Raw genomic sequence first — 20,711 nt, 5'->3', positions numbered from 1 at the left:
ATGTGACATAAACAGGCTGCTGGACACTGAGAGTGTCGTCACTGGAAGAGTCATTAACACAAGAATCCAACCGAACGATGCGGAATTGTAGATCAGTTAAAAATACTTAAAAATCCTGGAAACTTGTTAATCTCCAACATTTAGCAAAGGAAATGTCTAAAATCTCAATATTTAACAGAGGAGTCTGGTGTGTTTAGCGACAGCACTGCTTAAAGCCGGCGATCATGAGCCGAATCACAACCCGTTCAGCTGTATTTGAGTTCAGTGAGTGAGTCTATTTCCATTTTATTTTGCTTTTCCTACCATACAGTGAGTTTTCTAACTTGACGTTGTTGACTCTTATTTTTTTATTACCATCACTAAGTCATTCTTGCCAAAGTCACTCAGATCTGCACATTCACACCCATTTTTTTGTTGCCTGCCCCACATCCATAAATGACTAATTCATCCTCGCACTTGACAGCTGTAACAAGATAATCAATGTTATTCACTTTTACCTGTCAGTGTTTTCAGTGCTGTGGCTGATCGGTGCTATAGCGCCTTTCAGTGATTTAGGAGAAACTGCAAAAAATGACATGCGACGCCCTGAAGCATAGGTAATTCATCAAGTTTTAAATTTCCCTTTAGAATTCAACTTCACAAAGTCGGTGGCTGTGAGTAATAAATCGATGGGTCCAGTGACAGAAAATTCTGATTGAATGTTTGAGTCAATCAAGCAGGAATGATTATTGTTTTTCCAGCTGCATTTCCAATCAGCATTTTTTGTTGTTTGCGTTTGTTGTTTTTCTGTTTAATATATTTGTAAACTGGATGTATTTCCTTTTTTAAATCACCTGGAGCTTTGTGAAACTATGAAATGTACTTTATGACTCATAGAGAAACTAATGAAAAGACACTTTAATACAGAATTAATACATTTTAGCCACCTTTTTTAGGTCCATTTATACTTTACTTTACATCCTTTACTACGTCCCAAACATTATCTTTGTCACTACCAGTGTTGTAATGTAGCAAAGTAGAAATACTATGTTACTGTGCATGTGACTTTTGTGCAAGTACACATGTCACATATCTGTACTTTGTTATTTATATTTCTAGCAACTTTTACTTTTACTCATTCCTCTAACTATCTTTGTTACTCGTTGCTACCAAATACAATCAGAAGAAGAAGAGTTGGTATTATGGTCTGTATTTATATAGAGCTTTTCTAGTCTCGATGAGCTGGTTTACACTGAACTTTTCACCCATTCACACATGGGGTTAAGGGTCTTAGACTTAACCCCATGGACATAGACTAGCAGAGCCAGGAATTGAACCCAAAACCTTCCAGTTGAAAGACAGCTCACCATATCACTGAGCTTTCACTTTTACTTCTAACACTGAAGTACATTTTATATCAGAAAAAGACTTTTAATACTTAAGTAATAGAGTAAATGTCATATACTTTAAGACTTTTATTTAAGTCTTAAGTAATATTATAAAAAGTGACTGCAACTTCTACCAAAGTCATTTTCTGGTAACATATTTGTACTTTTACTCGAGTATCACTTTAAAGACTGTTCACTACTCTACGTACTGTACCTAACATTGCATTGGTATGGACATTTACACAATACTTCCTCTAGAGGGCAGTGCTGAGTACCACGTTGCAGGCGTCAACAAACATGGCGACCACTCAAGAGGTTATTTTATTGTGCGTGGAATGTAAAACCACTGAACTGAAGTCGTCCCATTAATGAATCGACGTTAGTTTACATGAAACACTAGGTGGCGTCGTAACAAGCAAGGGAGACGTTTACCTAAATATCAACTTAAATTCTTTCTTGCACAAAATCCAAGCATTGTTCATTGTTTGTTTTTTCAAATTCACAAACTTTCAAGGATTTCAAGGACCCGTGGGAAACCTGGATTGATAATCTGACATGGAGATCATTGTGAAAGGCAAACATATCAAGTGATTTATGTTTCTTGCATTAGTAGATACATGTTAATACGATGTCTGAAAAAATAAAACAGTTCATGTTAAAATAGTGGTCGAATTAAACTAGAAAATGGTTCTTACCGTATTATGCTCTGCAATACACGTCTGCTTTATTTATGAAAATAAAAACGTTATCACGCGACAAACTTTTGCAGCAGAGAGACGTGAAAGCGAGAAATGAAAGGTAACAGAAGAGTCACAAGGATTAAAAGAGGCACATGGGCAAGCAGACGACACCTCTGTAAAGACATTAGTGATTCCCAGCCGTCTCTTCCTTGTTGTCCTCCTTCTCTATCCCTCGCTCCCTTCTGCTCTGTGTGAAGATTAAAAGGAGCGGTCCACCTCTAACCCAGTGTGAAGGGGAAACTTCCCCGAGTACAAAAGTTCTGCTCCTCGCTCTCTGCCAGACTGTGCTGCAGCGCAAATCGGCTTTTAGAAATTAATCCCTGCATTATGGAGGCGGTGAAGTAAACAAACGGAGGACAAGGATGGGGACCTGCGAGTGTGAGACGAGGGGGAAAAGGAGACGGGGAGAGTAGGTGAAAAGCCGGCGTTTCTCCTGAGTAAAGGAGATGTGAAGGCCATGCTTGTGTGTGTGTGTGTGTGTGTGTGAAGAGAGGAGAGGAGGTGACTGAGGGGAGAGAGAGAGAGGGAGAGGTTGAAAGGAAAGAAATGAAGCATCACAAGCCTGTCCAGTCCTCTGGGACATTCCTGGGGGGAAAAATGTGTCACAGTCTTTTTTTGCTGCATGATCTTGAAGCCCCGTCGCTCTCTCGCTCTCTGACTCTCATCTGTCCAGCTTATTACCGGCTTTGTCTTTCGCTGCTTCATTCAAACCACTTCTCCCCGATGGCAAAGAGTCATTGTCGGCAAATCCCTCCTCCTCCTCCTCCTCCTCCTGCAGTTGCCGCTTCCTCTTCTCCTTTTCCTTATTCTATCTCTCCACCGAGAGGTACTTAGATAAGGCCATAGGTTCGGCCTGACGAAATCGGAACTTCCCTCTGAGCCGAGATTAAACTTGCAGTGACCGCACGGACAACTTTGTGCACTTTCTGCATGGCTGGCAAAGAGTTAGTACGTCTCTAAACGCCGTGCCGTTAAAGAGCTTTAACAACGGCAAGCACTGACAGGGTTCCCATTAGGGTTCTAGATCTGTCTGGAACCTTGGTGCTCTCAGTGAACCAGCCCACATAAAAGAGGAATTTTGCAAGTCTTGGTTGCCTGAGTACATCCATCCATCCATCCATCGTCTACCTCTTTATCCTCACTGTTGTAAAATCTCCCGGTCATGTGCATTTGTTTGTCAACGTAGCCGACGAACACTAACCACGGAGCCATGTCCATGTCGGTCAGCATCTGTTCTGCATGTTTCTGTGTTTTTCAGTTCTCGCAACATTCTCCCGACAGTTGTTTCCTAAAAACTCTGCAAGAACTCCTGATTCTGAGGAGTCTGTGTTTGCGGCCCTGATCTTGCAAGGCTGGTTTTCCACTAATAGACAGTAGGGGGCAGTGGAGACAAGACATTTAACCATCACACTGACTCTAAAGCTGTTAAATTAGGGTACAATTCCTGCACGGTTCTGCTTAAATGTAATGTATAACATTTTAATCCTAATTTAATCCTAATTCTTTATCCGTTTTGTGTTTTTAAAGATGACACTAAAGTCTGACTAAGCTTTTGTCTTACAGGTGTTCACAGATGATGAGCACAGAGAGGATAACTTTGTGATCCCACACTGCCACCTGGTGGTCAATGTGAACATTTGCTCAAACACTGTGCAGTACTTCTATTTTCACTTTAATCCTCATTCATAACTCGACGCCATTATGTGTCATCGTTGTGTTTTCTGCTCATTTTCTATAAAGCTTTATTCATTTAGTTTACTAAGATACTCTGAAAATACAGAATTATGCTTTAAAATTAGTGATTTACTATTACTATTTAGAATTATTGATAATAATTCGGAACTTTTAAACATGAAATGCAAAATCTCAACTTGTAAATTTCCTAAAGGTTAAGCTAACATGGATCAGAATAACTGTGATTTGTGATTATACGTATCTAAAAACAAAAAACCTTTAGCCACATGTAATGTACCTAAACCACAGTTTTTCTTAAAACATTGATTTGAAAGTGTCCGATTTGGGGAAAAAAATAAGGGAAAAAACAGTGAGAACCTGAAACCAGATGAAGTTTCATCTTGGGAAAACTGCTGAAAACAGATTATGATACAATAGGCAGAATTTATAGTGCAAAATTTATTAAAAGACTGATTTCAGTTTTTACAATAGGCATGCTCTGTTATGAAAATGTTAAATTGAAGTGCATTTCTATGCATTTCTGATTGGCTAATGTGATCTGGAGTTAAAGGTCCAGTGTGTAACATTTATGAGGGATTGACAGAAACTGAATATACAACCCATAGATATGTTGATATAAACTTATCATTGCATTAAAATGGCCAGATGTTTGGATTCCGTAACTTAAAATAAGGATTTTTTAAGTATGCCGTATTTTTGAAGCAGAAGCAAAATAAAGTTTAAAAAATTACTGCAAAAATCCCGTTTGGATCGCGAAGGCCACTGTAGTTCCCTGACGCACTTGGGAAAGGTGAGAGGAGGAGTCCCAAAAAGAGCAAAAAGAAGCTAAGAGATTTTTTGAATTATATAAGAAAATGACATATGGCTTTGGCATATTAGCTTTAGAGCCCTGACGTTGCTGCTGTTCTCTGCACCTGTATTTAAACATAGAAAATATCACTAATTCTTACACACTGGACCTTTAAGAAGCCGTTATTAAAGACTATCTGTGTATTTTCCTCTAGTAACTCATCATATTTCTCTTTCACTTACACTTCTAATCTCATCAATCCTTCCAGCTGAGACCCAGAGTCTCTGCTATGAAGGAAAAGATGTGCGTGTCCTCTAAGATGGCCTTGGCGGTGGGTTTCCCTGCGCCGTGGCCACTGCGAGTGTCCACCCTGACCAAGAGCGGCTGCTGCTGCGCGGCGCTGCTGCCCACGCCGTGCTGCAGCTCCGCGCAGTACTTGAGCGTGTGCAGAGGCACCACACGGTCATCGTGGTCCCCAGTCAGGAGCAGGACGGCTGGGTAAGGAGGGCCAGTGTACGGCGGCTGAGGGAGATTGTGGAGAGGAGAGTACCTGAGGAGGAAGAGCAGAGGGAACATTCAAACTCTCATGTGTGACTACACTTGTTGATTTACTTAAAAATCACAGGTAGAGCTGAAGGTCACTGAATGACTCAAATATGGGCTACAATTAGTAAGTTCTCTTAGTCTAAAACTAGTCAAGCACACAACATACTAAAAACAATGTAAAAACAATACATACAACATATAAAATCAAATGATCAGCTTTTTTGTTTAATAAAAGCAATAAAAAATGCATTTACAGTCAGTTTCTGCCTCAAAGTCATTTAAAAATACTGTCAAAGATTCAAATGAGAGCAAAACAAGTCAGCTTCTGAAAGGTGAATAGTTGTTTTTGGTACATATAAGAAACAAATCATTAAAACTGAATTATTTGGGTTTGGGGACAAAACATAACATTTGAGGACGTCATCATTTCCAGGTTTGGGAAACAGTGACGGACATTTTATTTTATCATTGTCTGATATGTTTTGGACCAAATAATCGAGAAAACAATCAGCTAATTAATTGAATATAAAAATAATCATTAGTTGCAGCCCGACAACACAGACAGAAGTAGAATGAGTACAAAATAATAAGTTTGAGTTATTTTGTTTAAATCATTTGTGTAAATTAGTATTTTCCCATATTTATATTTACATTTGACTTTATGTTTTGGTCCATTTTGCATTGAAATTGTCCTTATAAATAAAAGATGTTCTTTATCACATAGGGATAATCCGGTGATTGTGTTATCGTGTTAACAGTGAAAAGAAAAAAAGAAATTCAGCAACCTACATTCTGATATTCTGTCTTTATGATTATTTGCATCACAGTTGAATATGATTTTTAAGAATAACTACACTTCAGATTCTCTTGTGTATTTTAGTGCAGTGTTGTGACGTGTGTGTGTGTGTGTGTGTGTGTGTGTGTCCATACTTGATGAGCCACTTGAACTGCTCCGGGTCGTCAGAGCAGCCGTAGTCAGTCGTCCACGCGTGGCCGATGGTGAATTTGTGGAACTTGAGCATATCCATCACTCCCACTTCAGCCACAGCGCAGCCGTACAGGTCTGGACGCTGGTTCACACACGCCGCTGTGGGTGTTTGTGTCATACATTTAATATGTTTAACAAGAAGAGACAAACCCACATACATTTCTATTAACTTTACAAAACCACACACTATGCAAATGACAGTAAAGTAAAAGTCAAATGTGTGAATATTATGAATAAAAACACTCCTGCACTCACCCACTAGCAGGCCTCCGTTAGACGCTCCGTTGATGGCGACGCGACTCGCTGTGGTGAAGTTCTCCTGGATCAGATACTCGGCTGCACACTGGAAGTCATCGAAGCAGTTCTGCTTGTTCCCTAAAGTCCCCGCTACACAACACATGACGCAGCAGAAGATCATCAGGAGAACGTCATCATGTCCAGGTTTGACAAACACTGATCAACATTTTATTTAACGTTTTCTGTCATTTTCTTGTAACACACTTATAGGTACCTCATACAAGAGTGCACTTTGATGTCTTTTGTTTTATTTTTTGTGTGCAGTTGTACCTTTGTGCCAGGTGAGTCCGTACTCTCCTCCCCCTCTGATGTTGGCCACAGCCAGGATTCCTCCCAGGTGTCTCACAAACAGCAGGTAAGCAACACTGACGGAGAGGAAACAGAAACACAAGGATGAGTATAAACAAGTACGAGCGTTTTATATTGTAAAGAAACTGTATTTAGATGCAGAAGATTGATTATCATGCTTAAAGGCTTGTGTGTGTTTTATAGACAGCTGGCAAATTAAAGCTTGATCTTGGGACTTGATGTTTATCGGACTTGCTTTTCGCTTATGAACCTTGTAGAACCTCAGATCTTCTGGTTAAAGTGAAAGTAAAACTCACAGAGTGTGTGTAACTGTGTGTAACTGTGTGTAACTGTGTGTAACTGTGCTCTCACTTATAGTATGGTTGTATAGACGCCTCAAAGCCTCCGTATCCATAGAGGAGAACAGGATGACTTCCATCTTTCTTCAGGCCCTTGGCGTGAACTAAGAACATGGGGATCTTGGTTCCGTCTTTACTGGGATAAAATACCTTGGAATAAATACATGTACAACAAACAGCTCAGTACAGATCAGTACTGTAAGTGCAAAGTGCAATATTTCACATACAAATGCAGCTCTACATGTATTCTTAGTACATAAATACATATTTCTTAGTTTTAATTATTTATTCTCTTCATTCATTCAATTATTTTAATCAAAAAACAATCATTCCTATGCATTTATACTGTAACTGGAAAAAACCCTGAATCCTTTGTTGTCCAAAATTAAACTGTGCACACAAACACACACAGTGGACATTTATAATAATAACAAAAGGGCTGCAATGATTCATCGATTATGAATTGCAAACTATTTTGACAATTGATTAGTTGGTTTGAGTGGGTTTTTTTCATGTAAGTTTTCAGCTTCTTAAAAGTGAATATTCACAGATTTATTTGCTCCATAAAACAAAGAAATTATTAAAACTGAATCATTTTTACTTTAGTTTGGATAAAACCAGACATTAGAGCACATCATCATTTCAAATTGTTTTTTTTTTTCAGAATACACTTTGTTGAAGCCATAATGTAGTTTACATGTGTGAACACTGGGTGGAGCTGTAGCACAGGAAAGCCTAGGCTGCAGCAGTCCGACACAACAGCTGAAACTAAAGTGTGCTACGGTGACAAAAAAGGAACAGAACAAAAGCGTCTGAAAAAAGTTCTCCCTGTTAAATGAACATAAATGTAAATATAAATTTAATGGAAATACTGTGCAGATAATGAAAAGTCACTGGCTCAGAGGTGGAACATATTACCTGTGTGGTCTGATAATCTTCCTGTTTGATTCCTTTCACCTCCACTTCTCTGAAGACTGTGGGCTGCGGCTTTGACTCACTCAGGTCACAGTAGTAAATGATTCCTGGACATTAAAGCACAGCAGAGGTGAGCGGCCACGAGCTGAACCTGAAACTGGACCTCAGCAACAATGTCATCTCATAAAGTGAGAAAAACAAAAGTCCTGCATCACAATCTCACAATTAAATAGTGAAAAACAAATAACAGTAAAGTTACATTACATTGCTAAACTAAACCCTCAGAACTTATATAAAAGCATCTTATTATAAGAAAGAATCACAGGTTAATTGTATGGTTACATGTGTGGGTTTTTAAACTGACTGCACAAGTTTGTCGTGGAAAAAACACAATATTCAGAAGTAATTTCTGATATTCTATAGGTAAAATGTTTAATTGCATATGAGAATTTGAATGCATTTGATTGTATAATGAGTACTCATAAGATTATTAGACTTGACGTATTTCATATGTGCAATAATTCCACTGCACTTTCTGTTTTGTTTTTGTACTTCTGCTATTTAATATTTAATTCAGTTCTGTTTTTGTTATAGCACTACTTATTCTATTTCTCAAGATTCAAGATTCAAAGTGTTTATTGTCATATGCACAGTAAAGAAACACGTTTCCCTGTACAATGAAATTCTTACTTTGCTGTCCACTCACAAAACACCAGCATAAAGTAGAAAAAGAGATGCTTTTGTAGAAAAAAAAGTATAAATATACATAAGAAAAATATAAATATTACAAATAACTAAAATAACATATATGCATAAAATAAGTGTAAACATATGCATATATACAAGGAATAAGAGTATTACAAAAAACTAACATAACATATATGCATAAAATAAGTGTAAACATATGCATATAAACAATTTCTATTACTAGTTCTAACACTAAGTATTTTCTGAACCCTTTTGCTGCTGGAGCAACGTGAATTTCCAGAGTGTGGGATCAATACAGTCTAATCTACATCAAAGAGTATATAACACAGTTAGGGCTGCAACTATCCATTATTATTTATAATCGATGAATCTGTCGCTCTCCTTTAATACTTGTTTTTATTGTAATTTTTTTCGTCATATGAAGCAAAGAAACTAGGAAATATTCATTTAAGAAGCACAAGAAAAACACTCAACACAACATTAATCAATGAACTTGGTAATCGACTGACGGAATAATCGACTGACGGACCTAAATGAAACGTACAGAGTGGGAGAGCTGACCTGGTGTCGTGAACGACGTGAACTTGTAGAAGAAGTCCGAGTGCTTCCTCTTGCAGCTCACGCCGGCCACCGTGCCGACGTCCAGCGGCAGATCCATGACCAGTCTGCCTGTGGACAGCTCGTACACCTGCAGGATGTCCTTCACGTCGTGGACATAGTTGACCAGCAGGTGGTGCTGGTTCACACAAGAGACGAAGCCTGCGGGACAAATACAAAAAAACAATGTAAGCATGACAATATTATCTTGTGTGCCTTTACTTCCTGCTCCATTTTTCCCTTGTTTGAATTTGAGTGAGAGTTCAATATAACAACTTTTCATTATTATTTTATTGTTTATTGTTACTAAAGCACAGAGTTAACACAGGTGCATACTGTGCATAAGTCTTTTGACTGAATAATGTATTTTATTATTTAAATTCAAATTATATTATTCTATTCATTTTAACTCTTATAATCACACAGCACCTTACCTCCAGAGGTTTTAATGTTTTAAATGTTTAATTTTATATTTTTTAAGTTTAAACTGTTGGTTCTTTCTTTTTTTTCTTTTTATTGTTGGGCTGACCGGGTTCTGGAGAGACTGAAATTTGGTTTCTGACCTCATGTCTTAATGTGTGTTGGAATGACAATAAAGGAATCTTGAATCTTGATCTTACTAACTTCATCCAGCAGAGGGCAGACTAACACACTGATCACACAGTGATACATATTAGAGTGTGTTGAAAAAGCATTTAAAAGCCCAGACTTTAAAGTTTACATTAAATAACTTCATCTACTTTTGATAGATAATGAAAAATAAAACCATGAAACTTTTTTTTCTACATCGTTGTTTCTCACGAGTCTTTTATATTTGTGTGATTTCAGCTCTATCGAGGCATGTACGTCTTTACCACAAGATTCAGATTCAGCTGCAACATGCAACGTCAATGTAGTGACGCACTGTACCTTTCGTTTAAATGATGAAAAGCAAGTTGCGCTGAGCATTAATTCAGTTTTCTACTTTCTACTTCACTTTTCTCTTCCCCACTCTATTATTGGTTTGTTTGCATGAGGTGTGATGTGCGTGTGCACACGTCTCAGCTGACATGTGGATATTTTTTTTCTGTGATCTCAAGCAACAATTACCGTAATTTTACCGTCATGACTCACATTGAAACGAAAAAGAAAAAAAGAAAAAGAGTAAAATATCACTTTCTGAGCTAAGTTCCCTGTGACGGACGACCTTGACCACAGACCGATGACTTCTCATTTATTGTGGTCAGACTAAAACATCAGGACAGAAATTCAGTGAAGTGATTTTGCAATATTTCATGGGACTGAATTGTGAAACTATGATTCCACATATGAGCCATTCTTCTCAGAGTGCACTCAAGTTTGATTCCTCTGCAGTGAAATGCCATTATATAATCACTGGCCACTTTATTAGGTACACGTGTTCGACTGCTCTTTAAACTCATCAACCAATCACGTGATTGTGTCACAGACATGCAGACACGGTCGAGACGAGCTTCTCAAGTTCAAACTGAGCATTAAAATGAGGAGGAAATATCATTGAAGTGACGTTGAATGTGACATAGTTGTTGGCGCCAGACTGGCTGCTGTGAGTGTTTCAGAAACTGATGATTTACTGGGATTTTCACACACAAATATAGATCATCTCTAGAATCTACAGAGAAGTGTCCAAAGCAGAATGACCAGAAAGCAGTGATGATATATTTATCTTTTTCAAATTTGCAGCTTGAAAAAAACCCGGTTAGCAAACGGCAAAGGCTCCAATTTAGGATATGAGTCATAAAACACATCTGCCTTCATGGTCACTGATTTTCATCTTACTATTTTAATATCATACACTGTTAAGGGGATCTTCAGTATCATATTCTAATTGGAATTATTTTATTTTGTGTTGTTTCTTCAGTGAACGCAGTTGCTCTATATTTGATTGAGCTGTTGTTCTTCATGTCTTTGCTCTGGATAACAAAGAAATCATTAAAAGTGAATCATTTTGGTTTGTGGACAAAACAAGACATTTGAGAACATCATCATTTCCAGGTTTGACGAACACCGATCAACATTTTTTAAGGTTTTCTGATATTTTATGGACCAAACGATTAATCAATTAATCGAGAAAATAATCGACAGATTAATCGATTATGAAAATAATCGTTAGCTGCAGCTCTAATTGTTACTTTGGAAGGTCCGATATCGATAAATAAAATCCTCAGATCAATCTTTTAATATTTCATTTCATTTTCCAGTGAAGCTAACATCTGAGTCAGCAGATTTATTCACTAATTGATGAGCAAAAAGAGGACATGGATGCAGGTCAGTCTGAGCTCACAGCACCCTCTGCTGGACAACTAATCTAAAATGTCTAGTGGTGTTTGTAGGCTGGATATTTTGAATTTGAACTTTTTTTTTTGATGTTAGAGTTTGGATTATCACCTGACTGTACTGTTGTGGTCATATTAAATAAAAAGGTGCATTAACGTAACTACTTTGGGGTCACATTTTTATGTGAATGAATACTTTCTAATGACAGGTTAGAGAGAGATCCAAATCATATACACTTTAGAGCATTCGTTCTGTATATATAACTTTCATAAACAGGCAAAATTGGTATGTAAATTAAAATATCTCAAAATTAATTGATAATAAATCAAAAATTTAATCGAATCAGGACCTTGTGAATCAGGAATGAATTGATTTAGGTAAACAGCAGCGATGGCGAGGCCTAATTTCCACTAAGTCTCACCCAGGACGTCCTTGCTGTGCTGTGGCATGAGGGTCGTCCAGTGCTGCCTCTCTGCTTTCTGGATGTCTATGTTGATGATACAGTATCGCGGAGCGTCCAAGTTTGAGCGGAAAGTGAACACAGTTCCCTCGTTGGTGATGTAAGAGTACTGGGCGTCAAAGTTGTCCACGAGTTTGACCCACGGCAGCAGTCCTGAAGGAGAAAATGATGCTGCGTGTGATTTTGGTTCCCAAGTTCCAATTATTTCATACTTTTTTACAAGAGAAAACAGGCGGCAAAGTGGAGTTTGAAATCACTACATCTGCTGAGGTCATTGTTCAGTTATATTGTGCAACAGTATTTCGGCATTTCTGCTTTTTTTCATCAGTTATAGATTCACATACAGTCATACATGTGCTGACAATGCTCAAAGTGGGTACAAAATCAGACAAAATGCTACTAAAAGGGTATAAATGCATTAGTCAGTCATCATGAAAATACATAACAATCACTCTGGACTATTTTTACCTGAGTAAACAGAACACACGAGGCACAGGCACAGAAAAACTGACCTGTGATGCCGCTGGGAAGCTGCTGCAGGTCACAGTACCACAGCTGGTTGACGGGCTGACAGCCTTCAGTGATGGATAACACAGCATATCTGCCATCGTCTGATATCTGGAGGGAGGACGGAGAGAAAATAGAGAGGAAAGAAGAAAATAATGCGTGTGATTATGTAAACTAACACGTTTTTAAACTGCTTTTCGGATGAAAATGACGCGTTTAAAAGGGACTACAGCTTCACTGTGATATCAGGAAACTGGATTGTTTTTTGAAATCACTGTTTCCCTGTGCACTGCTAGTGATGTGTTCAAACATGACCACATTTGGCAATGTGGCTTTCATGGAGGTGAATCACATTCAATGGAAGACAAAGGTAAACAAAGGCGAGCTGAAAAGTTCATAGGCCGACAATGATGCAAATGTGGTTTATTTTTGTTGATGTGAAAGTTAGATGATGAGATTTAAACGGTCGATAGACTCACGGTTACTGAGCTGTGCCACTTTGGATGATCTGGAAACTCGGCAACCAGAATGTCCTGGGATTGATCGGTGCCGATCACATGGTAGTAGAGCTTCTGGTTGATGTTGCAGGTGGTTTCAGTACCTTTAACACGACACAGATTTAGAACGGTTTAGAACATTCATGAAAACGTGCAGTGATTCAGGATTAGTACACAGTTTAATCAGTACAGTGTATAATGCACTGCTTCCCAAAGACTGGGTCGGGACCCACAGACGGGTCGCAAGAGATTTTTTTGGGTCCCCAACTAAATTTTGGTTCATAATAATTGAAAAAAAAAGTGAAAATACACAAAATTTTGATTAAAAATAATAAACATTAATTTTAAATAGGTCATTTAATAACACCGCTTTAATTTTGAGCCCAATTATTTGTGCTACAGCCGAATTTGATCATAGTTATACACACACGTGTAAATACTCTCTCCTTAACATTAAAAAGCCAAAGAAATAAAGCATGTATTATGTGAAATGAAAGGTAATAAGTGTATTTAAAGATCATGTTTTCATACCATAAACAGTAGATATTTTATTTTAGAGTGTATTTACTTTAGTGTATTGTCACTCTCCTTTGAGAAGCGTAAACATCCCAAAAGAAAACCTTTCATGCGAAACAACCTGAGTGTAGCTTCATATCCACATATATCTCATATATCGGGATTTAAACTAAAAATAGAAGATATTATTTATTTTTTATCTCTAGTTGTTATTTATTGATATTGTGATAAGATTTTTTGCCATATTGTTTTTAGTATTAGAGTTCTGTGGCGTCTCCCCCTCACCGTCTGTTTTGCCTTCCTGGCGGGGGTAGCAGTTGTAAAAGATGCCCTTTGCATCGTGAGTCCAGGCCAGGCAGCTGAATTTAACCCTCTCCAGAACATCAGGCAGTGATGTGAGGTCATCGGCCTTCATGAAGCGCACCGTGACCCAGTCGGAGCCGCTGCTACTCAAACCATACGCGAAATATTCACACTCCTCCGACAGACGTCCCACTGAACATTGGGGGGAGGACAGGAGAGAAAAGACATGTCAAGATAAATCGTCAGCGCTGGTTATTGTTTCCTGTTTCTCTGTGTTTATGAAAGTTTGTCTGTTGACTCACTCTTCAGTGCCACAGTGCCGTCTTCGGAGAGTTTATTCGGGTCAAAGAAGACGGTAGCGGGCGCGTCCAGAGAGTCCTGCACATACAGCACATCCTGGTTCTGGAGGCCTTTGTTATGAAAGTAGAAATACCTGAAAATAAAGCAGGAAATAACAACGAGATCAGGAAGACGTTCAACTTCACCTGGGCAGCCCTTGTCCTTTACATTTCAACAATACCTCTTCCCTCTCTTGTAGGGGCAGCTGTATTTGGGATAGTCATAGAGCTCAGTGAGGCGCTGGTGGAACTTAGCCTGGACGGCACACTGCTCCAGGTATGGCATGGTCAGTTTGTTCTGCTCTTCAACAAAGGCCTGAAATAAAACAGGAGAATGAAGGCGGATGTTTTTCGGGACTTTCCTGAAACTTTCTTTTTCTTTGCAGTTTTTTTTAAGTTTTTAGTTTAGTGTTCGATACGCTGTTGTATACATGCCAGGCCTCTATGTGGTGCTGTAACGCGGCTACATTCAAAAAATGGAGAAAACGTCGCGCATGCACATACACTGTGTGCAAGCCATTTTTATTTAAATAAAGCTTTATCCAAACAAGTATAAAAATAAAAATTGTGCTTCAGGGCTTCTAAAATGTCATTTCTGTGTGGATTAAAAAAAAAAGCTTCAATGCAGCTTATGGCAGGGCAATATGGCTGATAAATAGTAAATAGTATATATCCCCATATGTGAGATATATGTGGATACACACTCCCTTATTTTCACATAATACCTTCTTTATTTATCTGGCTTTTTAATGTTAAACGAAGGATATTTACATGTTAGAAACAATGAACTTGCCTATAAATATGGTTAAATAAGTGTTACTAAATGACTAATATAAATGTGTGTCGATTCTGTGTATTTTATTTGTATCAAAACATATAGAATAACTATGATTACCAATGCAACAGCCTTTAAAACCAGGAAAAGTCGTCACACATCACCTTATTTATATAATATGACGATATCACATCATGATGTGGATATAATATTGATATACGGTGCACGTTTCATTGACTGCAACAATACCATGGTTTCTGCACCATCAGGGTCTTCGAGCCACGCGTACGGATCACAGATCTTGGTTCCATTGTAGTCGTCCACCTGAGGGGAAGATAAAGACACATACAAGCACATGCACATGCAAACAGGTGAGCGTACTTCTTGGCCTGTATTTGTTTCTTGACGGGAATAGATTCCATATGGTAATTCCACGGCTGGAAGTTCCCTGCTGAATTTTTATTTCACCATCAGCTGAGTATTTGTCTTGGCTGACGATTCGACTGAGTGTTGTTTTTAAGGTTAAGCGCTTCTGAAACGTCGGCCCTCATGCGCCAAAGAGCGAATTTGACTCAACATGGGTTCTTTCAACACATGCATGATGCCCATTCAGTCAAGTGGGCGTTATGTTTGTTATAGTTTTCAGTAAGTGAACAGTAACGGAAAAAAACATTTTCATTTTGATGTTTCTCAATTAACCTAGTTAAGAAAAGGTTTTACTGCACTTTACAGCATTTCATGAGATTCTGAGAAAAATATCTGCCAATGCTGATTAAAAACAAATACATTTTCCTGCTTAAGATGTGGACCCTTTGATAACATGAGGCTTTTTCCATCAGTTGGACTAATATGATCAGGGCTTTGCTCTCAGTGGTTATTTATTCTCTCAATTCAGAATAATTGTAATAATAACAAACAAACAAGTTAATCAGCATTTCCCATACATCAAATATCTTTCATGGAGGTGCAAAATAAGAAGAATATTCACATTTCAGACACTGAAATCAATTTAATCAGCTGTTTTCATTAAAAACCAAATCACTCAAACCAATATATGATTGTCACATTAGGTGCAGATTCATTTAATCGTCAAATGTTTATGGATTCATCAAATAATTGCTGCTGTCACACAGGGACCCGCACTTAAATCAAAAAATAATAATTTGTGCACAGCTGGTCCAATGTATTGTGCAAGTTAGCACAATGTGGCTCTCATTAATGTAATATATATATGTACATATATATATATATACACATACATATATATATATACATATATCTAACGTGTATTTATCTTAAGATAATTGTTGTATGAATACAAGGTCTTTTTTGGGATTTTACTATACTACTAACAAAAAAAAACACTGGTTTGGTGTAAATAACACAAAATTAATTTATGCAATTAATGGAATTTACTGTGTAGCGACTAAGTCTTTTACTATGGCGCTATTGGCTGCTGAATGATCTTCCTTAGTGTCTGTTCTGACGTCCACTTTTATTCCATTTCCACTCAACAAGCGTCTTTCTATTTCCAATCAAAACAAAACTTAAACCCGAGTACAGTGGAAAGCCTCGGAATAAGAATAAGAAATGAAATACAGACCACATCCTAGTGGTTGGGCAGGGAATCTCTCAAATAACATGTAATACGGCCCCTAACTACTGTGTTATATGTGATGACTCTGAGAAGGTGGTGGGGGCAAAATCAGATTCTGCTTTAGGCCCCATAAAAGTTTGTGCCGGCACTGGCTGGCACAGTAGGCTACAAAGCATGCAGTGAACAAAAACTCGACGCTGTGTCAATGGGAGCAGCATGTGTATAAATTCATACTTTTGTTGTTATTTCTTACAGTTAAGTTTTTGTTTCCTACGCTGAGTCACCGTCACGAGTCTCTTCTCCAGCCCTCCACCCATTTGACTCGTCCTTCTCTTCCTGCTCTCGCCTTGTTTTCCCCTCAGTAAAACAGCAGCAGGACTTTACCACTAACCTTGTTTTCATCTCGTCGTGCAGCCGGGTATTTAAACGTCATGCCGTTTCTCTGCCGAGTCGCTTTACGCTCGTTATTACTCGTTTATGTGTCTTTTTCTGGACGCCCTGACAGCTGCGCCGCGAACGAATGACGTGAAGTGAAATGAAAGTGAAAGTATTTCCCTCACAGAGCATAACGACACGAACACACGTGTGGTTTGTGTGTCACCAACCGCCCGTACTTGTTCTCTCTACACACAGGAAGTGAGCCACACCCAGGGCACGGGGTGCCATTTTGTGTCTCATAATTATGAGATACTAAGTCAGGGCCGGCAGAAGCCTTTATGGGGCCCTAAACTGATGTGAGGGCACTCCCTATACACAGAGTATGCAGAGCGCGTAGTACCTGGTGGGGGCCCCCAAAATTAAGGTTGATAAAAAAATGTCATGATAATCATTATATTATTACATGAAATAAAATTGATAAATGAGTTATGAACAGGCCCACTGTTGTTGTTGCTGTTTTTTTTTTATTATGTACCCTAGCCCTGAATTCGGGTTAGCGTTAGCAGTGTGGTGACTTTTCTCTGGGCAGCTTCTGTCTCATTTACTTAAAGCCATCGTCGGCCAAAACATCTCAATATTCTATTACTATACATTTTCAAATGTATACTTTGGTAAAGCCATCTACAGCTGCTGAGAATGCACATGCAATTTAGTATTGCACACTATCCAGTAATACAGTTCTACATAGTGTACAGTATAGTTTAGGGAAAATATGTTTGTTTAGGACAATGCAATAGAGAGTGTGAAAAATAATCTGGTGTTTGTTTGTTTGTTGTTTGTTGTTTAGACTATGTTACTTCTTTTATACCTTATTCATGTGCATAATTCTTTTTGTTCAACTTTGGAGTATGCAGTTATTATTTTATTGTATTGTGAAGCTGTTGCTAAGAAAGCTTTATACTTTACTCATATATTACTTTATATATTACTGATGGTGCTGCTGTTTTGCTATAACTTAATGTATACATTTCCATATGTATATTTAATGTCAATTTTAAAATAAATAGTCAAGGTTTTGTGTGCATGTGTGTTGCACTTAGTTCACTGGCTCTGTAGTAAGTCATAATAATGAGATCTGACATCTCATCATTCATCTCATTATTATTCTGAAATATTAAGTCATAATAATAATAATAATAATAATAATCAAAATTACCTTTTAAAATCTGTAAAATGTTGTTTCTGTTTCAAAGTGACTTGGTGGTGAAATTCCACCTTTAAAGGGCAAATACAAGCTGTTACAAGTGTTTTTGCTGTGATGGGTTGAAAACATGTCAGGACATTGTTCTTCTTAGATTAATGCCCTCCCCCCCAGATATAAAGACAATCAGATACACTCACACACTGATAGAGAAAGAACAAAAACAAAGTTTCAGACATGTAATCTGTCTAATCCATAAATCTGTGAAAACGACTGGGAAGCGGGGGAGGGGGCAGGGAGTTACAAAGAGGGCTAATTTCAAACTAATTTAGGTAAGGTGATTAAGTGAGACTGGCTCGATGAGAGAATAAGCTGTCAGAGAGGCCCCCTGACCTTGTTTCAGTGTGTTTACCACTGTACTGTACACGTGGATTCACACACATGAAACACTATAATATCATGCAAACAAGAAAGATGGAAGCATAAATTATTTTATATAGGGGAGGAAATGCATATCCATATTGGCTAGGGAATAAATATGAGAAGCTTCATTCTGTCACAAAAAAAATAAGAAGCATGTATAGCGTCTGAACAAGGTTTATTTTTATCATTAGAACTCACTTTCCGCAGACACGTCTTTGTGTTTGTTTAAAAATCTTGCAATATAATCTTAAACAACTTTGTTCTCTGCTGTGTCTAAAACTGCATTTAAAGCTAATGGCATAATGAGCATAGTGACAAATGCAATATGATCTTATGAATACATTTCTCAATTGCAGATGCAAAGATAACAAAAAAGACAACACCTGCTGGAGTAAAGTAGCCCACTTAACTGGTGATGAATCATGGCTTTGGCGATTACCTAACAACTGTATGCCAACAAGTGCTTTAATTAGCACTAAAGTCGCTAATCTTTGGGGCCGTTGGGGGATGAAAGTGGACCAGGACACGCCACAGGCAGATGGGCTCTTACAGCAGATATGTCGGGGCCCCAGACAGACTGAGCCACCACTGATCCTCCGCTGAACCGTGCAGCAGCCCAACTAGGCCTGGCCTGCACGACATGCTGTGCAGATGGGGCCTTAATTGGCTGGAGTGAGAGAGAGAGAGAGAGAGAGAGAGAGAGAGAGAGAGAGAGAGAGAGAGAGACCCAGGTAGTTTGCTAATCTGTGAAGACAGAGAGATTAGATATGTCAGATTACAGCAGAGTTAGACGGAGGAGTCCTGTGACTGTTCAGAAGCTACAGACCTCATCCACTGGGGCTGAACTGTGACAAGGAAGAGCGAGTCGGGTGATGAAAGAAGTGCGTGAATGAAGGTGTGTAAAGAAAGGAGAGAGAAAAGGTGCAGATTAACGTGATTGGGAATAGAATATACTGTGTAATGGTTAATGGAGTAGGGAGTATAATCTGAGAGGCAATAATGTGAATCTATCTAACTATCGTATCTACAGACAGAAATACACACATTTTAATATCACACGTTCAAAAAATAGAGCAAATGACATAATGTATGTAAACACACGTGAACACACACACACACATACACACACACACGCTCCTCACCAGATGGCACAGTCACTGAAACAGATAATCTGTTATTGTTCTGAATATTTTCATTATCATTTCAAAATCATACACAAATCACCTCCCAACCTTGATTGTGGACTTACTTAGCAGCGTGCTGGAGCTCATGTCACTGGCTCACTGCCCAAAGCCTTATTGTAATATAACCGAGTGCTGTTTCATAATCATGTTCTGACTTGTTTATTATTGCTGCTTTCAAGTCGGATTTAATCCACAGAAACACACGAGGGTGATATTTTTTAACATTTCCACTGTGAATCATTTTAAAACATGTTTCTGAACTGAATAGCAACACAGTGGTTTGACTGAAAGTAAGTTTATTTTCTTATATATTGAACAAGAAATGCAAAATAATCTTCTGATTGCTTCTACATGAGGACAAAAAAACCCCAAACTGACGGACACTCCACCCTCTTTTTTATTTTAATTAAAAAACAAAGCGTGGCAGAGCCCGACATTAAATGTGTGATAATCAGTGAGGACCATGGTGGTGGTTGCGGCCTGATGCCAAGTATTGATCTGCGGTTGGTGTTTTTGTTCCGCGGTGCGCATGATGCCTCCAGGACAATAAAAGACCAGTGAGATTAAGACAATTAGGGGGTTGATTGTTATCCAAAAGACAAAGAAGAGGAAGATTAAATGAAGAGATTTGGGTCAACGTGGTGATGTCCAGAATAGGGAGGGTGTAAAGAGGGCAGGGAAAAGGAGGAGGATGAAGCAAGGATTGGGGTCAGAGAAACTGATCACTGTAGTAGAGAGGAGGTTACCTAAGGAAGAGAGTGATGGACTGATTCCCGGCAGACAACAAGGAATTAACCTGAGAAGCAAGGTGTGTGCGTTACCTGATTTCCACATGAGACACGCCTGTCAGGGGATTTTCTTTGTCTGTCTAGACGAATGAATCAGCGCTGGCTGCTGTGGTGCTTTTCTTTTCTGCCTTCTCTCTCACTCTCGTCCCGCTGCCCCTG

General features: G+C 38.5%; 1 protein-coding gene across 2 annotated transcripts; it reads right to left on the bottom strand.

The window, feature by feature from the left end:
• Positions 1-4,225: 4,225 nt before the first annotated feature.
• LOC122786855 (prolyl endopeptidase-like) lies at positions 4,226-17,180 on the bottom strand. 2 transcript variants are annotated; one of them, XM_044053359.1, is made up of 15 exons: positions 16,970-17,180; positions 15,231-15,305; positions 14,389-14,522; positions 14,171-14,301; positions 13,851-14,060; positions 13,032-13,153; positions 12,558-12,663; positions 12,007-12,198; positions 9,255-9,452; positions 7,989-8,092; positions 7,084-7,220; positions 6,694-6,788; positions 6,382-6,513; positions 6,069-6,225; positions 4,226-5,142 (listed from the first exon to the last, which is right to left on the bottom strand). In XM_044053359.1, exons 1-15 carry the CDS (start codon positions 17,009-17,011, stop codon positions 4,848-4,850), a joined length of 2,130 nt encoding a protein of 709 aa, XP_043909294.1. In that variant the 5' UTR covers positions 17,012-17,180; the 3' UTR covers positions 4,226-4,847. The 2 variants fall into 2 exon arrangements, with proteins under 2 accessions (XP_043909294.1, XP_043909295.1); XM_044053360.1 differs by lacking the exon at positions 16,970-17,180 and adding an exon at positions 16,832-16,954.
• Between the last annotated feature and the right edge of the window lie 3,531 nt (positions 17,181-20,711).

This window comes from Solea senegalensis, linkage group LG20, assembly GCF_019176455.1.
Source record: "Solea senegalensis isolate Sse05_10M linkage group LG20, IFAPA_SoseM_1, whole genome shotgun sequence".
NCBI lineage: Eukaryota > Metazoa > Chordata > Actinopteri > Pleuronectiformes > Soleidae > Solea > Solea senegalensis.
Note: the sequence above shows the minus strand (reverse complement) of the source record. Positions and strands in the feature narration are given on the sequence as shown.

Excerpts from the sequence above, each read along its gene's own strand:
- LOC122786855 (XM_044053359.1), bottom strand. The coding sequence starts at position 17,011 with ATGACGTTTAAATACCCGGCTGCACGACGAGATGAAAACAAG. Across the intron at positions 13,154-13,850 it reads CCAGGAAGGCAAAACAGACG|GTACTGAAACCACCTGCAAC; the intron begins GTGAGGGGGAGA and ends GTCGTGTTAAAG. Across the intron at positions 6,226-6,381 it reads TAACGGAGGCCTGCTAGTGG|CGGCGTGTGTGAACCAGCGT; the intron begins GTGAGTGCAGGA and ends AAACACCCACAG.